We start from the raw sequence: 7,258 nt of genomic DNA, 5'->3' as shown, positions 1-7,258 counted from the left end.
CCCAGCACTGGAGAGGCAAAGGCAGACAAGTCTCTGTGAGTTAGAAGCCAGCCTGGTTTATACAGTGAGTGCCAGTACTACTTAGAGACTCTCAAAAAAAAAAAAAAAAAAAAAAGTAGCTCTGAGATAGGCATGGTCAACATGTCTTTTAATCCCAGCATTTTTGTTGGCTTTTGGTAGCAAAGGCAGAGGCAGAAGGATCTGGACGTGGAGTCCAATTTGGGTAACATAGAGAGCTCCAGACCCTAGTTCAACTCCCCTGTAAGTCTGTAATAAAGTTGCTCTCACCAGAAAGTTGAACGTTTGGGCCAGAGAATCCTCACACCTGTGACAACTTGACATTATACTTCTCTTTACGCAAGGTCCCCTGACATTTGCATCCTTCCTTTCTAAAGACTTAAGGCCCATGAGGTTGGCAAAAGTATCAAGACCGGGTCTGTCCTGGAGCTGTGGTTGTTAAGACACTGGATACAGGGGTTGGGGATGGAACTGTGGCTCTCTGGAAGAACAATACATGCTCTTAGGCGCCGAGCCATCTCTCCACCCCTACATGTTATGTTTTTAATTGATTAATTGCCTTTTAATAGGCATTCAACGTTCAAAGTGAGCCATCAGCCTAACTCTTCCGAGGGAAATATAAAGAAATGTCTGTTTCCCCCAGGCAGGGCAAAGGCAGGCCAAAGAAGAGATTCCACCCAAGTTGATCTTGGTGAGCCAGTGAATTCATTAGTCTTCTGGCACACTGGTGTGGGATTCCTTACAGTAGCATGCCCGGCTCAAAGGCAAACCACACCACCTAAAATCCGCCCCTCAGTATGGGGATGACCCGCAAAAGCCACATCACAATCAGCTGTTTCCTTCTGTGTATGCTAGCATTCTCCTACGATCAGTGATGCCTGGGGCAAGATTATGAGCAGACTCAGTTCGTGGCTTAGTCTGGACTCTCAGGGGAAAGGAACATTTCCCTTCAGTGAGGAAGCGACTGGAGGCCTGATCTCAGGACCATGTTCTGTGGCTGATCACAGCTTCTCTGATTTGGGACAAGAATGTCATGTCATCTCATCATACAAGTTCCACTATCCAGTAAAAAGAATCTCTCTCCCTTTGACTCTTAGACTCTTGGTTTTATTTTTAACCCCCTAAAACAACATTGTTTAACTATTACTGCCAGTGCTCACACCTTTAATCCCAGCACTCAGGAGGTAGAGGCAGGCAATATCCCAGTTTGAGGCCAGCCAAGTCTATATGAGTTCCAAGACAGCCACAGAAAAACTATGTCTTGAAACAAAACAAAAATTATAGTTATGCATATATAATTGGTTTTGTCCCTTTTTGTACATAACATATATATTTAAACAAACATTAATTCTGAGTGATTCCATGTACATTTTATTATTTTATAATTTATTTGGTGGTATTAGGGATTGAACCAAGGGCCTCATACATACACGTGCTCTGGGCTACACCCCCAAATTCTACTTCCTTATAAATAGAGTTTCCTTATGTTTTAACATGGCTACACACAGACTATTCTTTGTATGGATTTGTCATAATTTCCTTATTGTTCCTCCCACTTTCGCTATAAGTCTACAGTAATTAAACTATGCATTTTTTTGTTTTTACAATACAAATGACTGAAAGTGGGGTTGCTGAGTCATAAGGAAACAGTCTAGTCTTTGACTGGTGGCATCAACTCTTTCAAGGGTGCCCTTGGAGTTTCAGGGGTCCGGGCTGCTGTCCCTGTCTCGATGATCTGAACAGCTCTCAGCAAACCATCCTGCAGAGCTTGGTTCTTTACCATGTTGGTGACCATGAGTGTAACATCTTTGATGTACATCCGTCTTACGTTAGCAGCGTAGTGGTCTGCTTTGGTGCCGTGTGCAATGAAGAAGGTACAGAGCGCTGTGACGTCTCTCTCTTGCAGCCCGTACTCCTCCAGGACAGACTCCCACACAATTCTAACGTGCTTGTTCTTGGCTTTTCTTCTAAGGACAGAGGTTAAGGTCGGAAGAGTTCTCACCAGGTCTGGAAGCTTCTGAAGCATTCGAGTGTGCAAGCAAATAAGGACCTCAATGACATAGCTGTATAAAATATTCAGTTCCATTGAGGTGAATCTATGAAAAATGTGGAGAGCTCCTTAAATGGAACATTTTATGTACAACCGTCGTTACATTTGATTAAGTTAGCGTAATGTAAACCCACCAGAAAACCAGCCGTGTGTCTCAGAAGTATGGCCCGCACCAAACTGCACAGCCGAATTCTCAGGCTACCCATAGCATGAGCTTGGCGTGGAGAGAGAACTCTGATCTCACTCCTGTCAGTATGACCAGCAGGTAAGCACTCACAAGGTTTGTACTGGGGTGCCTGGCATCTCTCCAGGTACTCAGATCACTCTCTTTTGAATGGCAGAACCCAAGCATGAGTGATATGGTTTAGAATCATACCAGGCTCAGTTTGGGAATGGCCACTGAAAGCTTTCACAAAGCCACGGAAGCCAGGCTTTCTCAACCATTGCTCACCCGAGGGCCAGAACTGCTGTCCACATCTCGTCTTGGGCTGCTTGGCTTGCCAAAGTCTTGCTAAGGTGTTCAAATTGCCGTGTCAGATTATCCCTGGTGACGTCTAGTTCTTTGAAGTGTGTGTCTAGAGCTTGGAGTTTGTTGTCTACTCTACAGGATTAAATAATCAAAGGTAAATTTGGGTCAGGGAGACCTAGGACTCCACTAGGTTATGTACAACCCCTACCAAGTTTACAGAGGTACTTAAAGCTAAAATGCCGACGGGGATCCCATTTGCCGTGCCCTCGGCTGACCTTGGCTCTTTTATTCTTCAAATTATCTAACATGTCTAAGTAGTTATTCCCGTGTCTTGGGCAATACTTTATACTTCATATGCCATCAATAAGCATGACTTCTCATGACTACGAGAAGTGAAGCTATCAGTGTTGACTTTTTTAAACAATGATTTCTTTTGTGTGTGGAGGGAGGGGTTGGGGTGCATGTGCGGAAGTCAAAGGAGAACTTGCAGGGGTTGGTTTTCTCCTTCCACTTTGTGGGTCTTAGGGGATTAAACTCAGGTTGTAAGGTCTGGGCAGCAAGTGCCTTTACCAGTTCAACCAGTCCCATTTTTACATTTTAGGGAGTGAAAGTTTATTTGTTGCAGCTCTACAGTTCCGATTTTGCCATTTTATAGATAAATTAAGTTTGAAAAAGACCAAGTCATTTCAATGACTATGCTAGAACTAGTGACCATAGTAAAGTGACTTTCTTTAACTTGTCATGACTTTCCAAATTTGTTTTTATTTCAAGGATCAGCTCAAATATCATATGCATGTGCATGTGTGCTGATGTGTGTGTGTGTTTTAATGGTGGTGGTAGGGATTGAACCGTCTAGGCAAGAGATCTACCACTCAACTATGTCTAGCCCTCCACTGTCTTCTTAAATCCCCTCTCTGGGAAACCCTTGCCCTCCAATGGCTTGCCTTTACCACCCAGCACCTCTTTGGTTATAGTTTGCTTTTCATAAAGTAAAGCATAAAGTCTAGATAGGAGATCAATGGCAATTTCTGCCCATCCTAAAAATAATTTTTAAATTAAAAAATGTAAATTTGAGCTGGGCCTGGTGGCGCAGGCCTTTAATCCCAGTACTCGCGAAGCAGAGGCAAGTGGATCTCTGTGATGTCGAGGCTAGCCTGGTCTACAAAGCAAGTCCAAGACAGCCAAGGCTACACAGAGAAACTCCATCTCCAAAACCCAAAAACTAAAGAAAAAAAAAAAAAAGCAAATCTGAATGTAATTTCTTACCACAGTTCCCAGCTCATTTAAAAGCCTCACAGTTTATTCAATTGTTTGAACAGAAAATCTAAGACCAGTTTAATAACTACTTAGCCCATCTCCTACTTCTCAGACCCAGTAAACTAGTCCATCATCCTTCACCTGGTCCTAGGACTACAGTAGCCTAACTGGACCCTTGCTCTAGTCTCAAGTTCATCCTACACACCCATCTCTAAAGGACCTACTGTGATAATTCAACTCAGATTAAAAATGTACCTTTTATGCAACCTGCCTGTTGGGCCAAATCAGATCTCCTCAGTAAGAAGCATGAGTCTCCTCACACATTCTAGTTGCTAGTCTGTGGTTCCAATTTTCCATGTGGCCGAAATGTAGTTTCCTCACTTTAAGATTCCTCCTCACGTTTACTTTCTCATAAACTCACTCGGATGCTATGGTCCAGCTAATGTATCCCTCTAGGAAAAGCCATTTTCTTAGGAAAAACAGATTGATCCCTCCTTCATGCTCATTTGGTCTTTTTGGAACATTATCAGGATAAGGTCTCTTGCATTAAACTGTATTTTTAAAAAATTCTACCATTTCTATAGGTTATGAGCTCCTGGAGGGAAAAAGTCACATTTTCACTTATTTCTGCAAATCTAGCATGAATTGAATAGAGTTATAGCATCTCAAAGCAAATTTTTTGGTGATATTCCACCCTCCCCTTCTCTCTCTCTCTCTCTCTCTCTCTCTCTCTCTCTCTCTCTCTCTCTCTGTGTGTGTGTGTGTGTACACCCATGCACATGCTGGTACAGGAGATTTAAAAACCAGGGCTTTCAACTACACAAGCATTCTACTATTGAGCTAAATCTCAACCCCCAGATTTTTCTTTATTACCAGCTTACACGTGTTTTGAACCTGCAAGTCACAAACCACTTTAGCAAACAGTTCTAATTGGTATGTCCGCTGTGCTTTCCTTATCTCCATTTTTTACCCTTCAGCCCCCATCTTCTGGGACTAGCAGACCCTGGCTTCCTCCCTCCCTGCATCCCTGAGCCACCTTTTCATCACTTCCTTCAAGGATATCAGGGTTGTCGTTTCCTGGTTCATCTTCTTTAGGGAAATGAAAGGAAACAAAACGAAGCAAGATGAAAACCCTACAGAGGATGAGCTCTCCGATTTGCTGCTGTCTCCCCCTCTGCAACAGGCAGCAACACAGGAACATCCGCTCTGCCTGGAAGGTCACTCAGTCCATGAAGCTTTTAATAGCTGCAACATCCAGCTACAGTTTCAGAGAGCCAGTGGCATGAGCACAGGTGTCCTGGAGTGCACTATGACATTTGCCTTTGAAAACAGACCATGCCATTAAAGAACAACAAACAGCCATGCACAAAGACAACTCTGTTTATGTTGGAAAACTTAGAGAGGGACAAACAAATATATCTGTTACTCTACATTCAAATTGGATGGAGATGCTATTTTCATTTTAAAAATTGTATTGATTTGCTGTATATGGGTGTTCTGTGCACACATAAATCTGTGCATGATGTGCCAGAAGAGGGTAAGTAGAGTTACAGATAGTTGTGAGTGTTCATGTGGGAGCTGGGGGTCTAATCTGGGTCCTCTGGAAGAGTATGCTGGAACTGTGTGTGTAGAACACACTGGCCTGGAACTCACAGTGATCTGCCTGCCTTTGCCTCCCTGGGAAAGGGGCTAAAGGTGTGTGCCGCTGTCCTGGTGCTTACCTGGGAGCACCTCTCCAGCCTCAGGCCTCATATCTTCATAGCTTCTGTACTAAATTACAACCTAAATCAGGCTTGAAGGACTGCCTTACATTTTTATGATGACAATCATGGTTAAAAATCTAACCATCTGGGGCTGGAGAGATGGCTCAGCGGGTAAGAGCGCTGTCTGCTCTTCTAGAGGTCCTGAGTTCAATTCCCAGCAACCACATGGTGCCTCACAACCATCTATAGTGAGATCTGGTGCCCTCTTCTGACCTGCAGGTGTACATGTAGACCACTATGTGCATAATAATAAGTAAATACATCTTTAAAAAAATCTAACCATCTAACTATGAGCAGGCATGGTGGTGCACACCTATAATCCCAGCACTCGGGAGGCAGAGGCAAGTGGATCACTGTGAATTTGAGGCCAGCATGGTTTACAAAGCGAGTCCAGGACAGCTAAGGCTACACAGAGAAACTCTGTCGTGGGGAAAAAAAAAACCCAAAAAGCAAAACAACAACAACAACAACAACAACAACAACAACAACAACAAAGCCCAATGCCCAGTCCATTTGCATTTGGCAATCTTGGAGAAAGTATTCCACTATTAATCCTATCCTGGTGAGTCCTAATTTCTGTACCTAAATCACTTTCTCATCATATTTTGTATCTATCAACCTAAAAACATCTACTTAGACCTTAAAACATTTTGTTAGACCTCAGTCATCCTCTTAGTTCCTAAACAAGGGGCTTCCTTATCTCATAATGTCATGCTTGGGCATTATTATTACTGTTTTGTTATTTAATTTGGAGGTTAGTCAGATGTACTTTGATACTAATTACTGCTTGTTGTGTCTGTGCCCCTAAGATTGCTATGTAACCTTGCCTAAAAACTTACTCCTGTTTGACCGCTAAAAAGCCCACACACCTGGGCAGGCAAATGGGATGGGTGTGGCTAAGGTTCCTGGGCTTTCGGAGACCGAGAATCTTGGGAAAGAGAAGGAGATGGGATGGAGGAAGAACAAAGAAAATGACTGTGGGAGAGAATAGAGCCATGTGGCCCAGAGAAAGGACTCTGAAGTTCCACAAAGAAAGAGAGAGCCAAAGGAAGAGCAATAGTAAGCATTTGGGGATTATGGATGGGAGGTAGCCCAAATAGAAGGTATTAGAAGCAGAGGGAATGGGATGGAGACTGGGGGTTATTGGAGGATAGTTTAGGAGGTAATATTTGCCTTGCCACAGCTAAAGGCTCATTTTAAAATACATCAAGTGGGGAGCTCGAGAGATGGCTCAGTAGTTAAGAGCACTAGCTACTCTTCTAGAGGTCCTGAGTTCAATTCCCAGCTCCCACATGGTGGCTCACAACCATCTATAATGAGATCTGGTGCCCTCTTCTGGTGTGTAGGTGTATATGCAGGCAGATTATTGTATACATAATAAAGAAATCTTTAAAAAATAAGTATGGCCTAATAAATATTTATTATTAGGCTAATTATTATTACAGTGGTATTTCTAACCCACTAGCAACCAATGAGAACACAGACACTTGATGCATATTTTTAAGATTTATTTATTATTATGCACACAGTGCTCTACCTGCAGATACACTTGCATGCCAGAAGAGGGCAATCATAGGCACACAAAAAGAGAGAGGAGAGGGTGGGGATGGGGGCGGGGGCAGTAAGAGAGGAAAGAGGAGAGAGTATGGGGATCAGGAGCCAAGAGGCCAAGTGAGGGCTTGGGAACCAAGAGACCTAGTA

At 43.2% G+C, this 7,258-nt stretch overlaps 1 protein-coding gene across 1 annotated transcript; it reads right to left on the bottom strand.

Moving 5' to 3' along the window:
• Positions 1–1,585: 1,585 nt before the first annotated feature.
• On the bottom strand, positions 1,586–4,961 carry Smco1 (single-pass membrane protein with coiled-coil domains 1). The gene is made up of 3 exons (XM_051150426.1): positions 4,831–4,961; positions 2,520–2,669; positions 1,586–2,114 (listed from the first exon to the last, which is right to left on the bottom strand). The coding sequence occupies exons 1-3, from the start codon at positions 4,878–4,880 to the stop codon at positions 1,670–1,672; spliced, it is 645 nt and encodes a 214-aa protein (XP_051006383.1). The 5' UTR covers positions 4,881–4,961; the 3' UTR covers positions 1,586–1,669.
• Positions 4,962–7,258: the final 2,297 nt, after the last annotated feature.

Source organism: Acomys russatus, chromosome 8 (genome assembly GCF_903995435.1).
Source record: "Acomys russatus chromosome 8, mAcoRus1.1, whole genome shotgun sequence".
Lineage (NCBI taxonomy): Eukaryota > Metazoa > Chordata > Mammalia > Rodentia > Muridae > Acomys > Acomys russatus.
The sequence above is the reverse complement of the archived record's forward strand: the minus strand, read 5'-3'. Positions and strand labels throughout refer to the sequence as shown.

Excerpts from the sequence above, each read along its gene's own strand:
- Smco1 (XM_051150426.1), bottom strand. The coding sequence starts at position 4,880 with ATGAACCAGGAAACGACAACCCTGATATCCTTGAAGGAAGTGATGAAA. Across the intron at positions 2,670-4,830 it reads TTGAAGGAAGTGATGAAAAG|AGTAGACAACAAACTCCAAG; the intron begins GTGGCTCAGGGA and ends TTAATCCTGTAG. Across the intron at positions 2,115-2,519 it reads ACAGCAGTTCTGGCCCTCGG|ATTCACCTCAATGGAACTGA; the intron begins GTGAGCAATGGT and ends CATTTTTCATAG.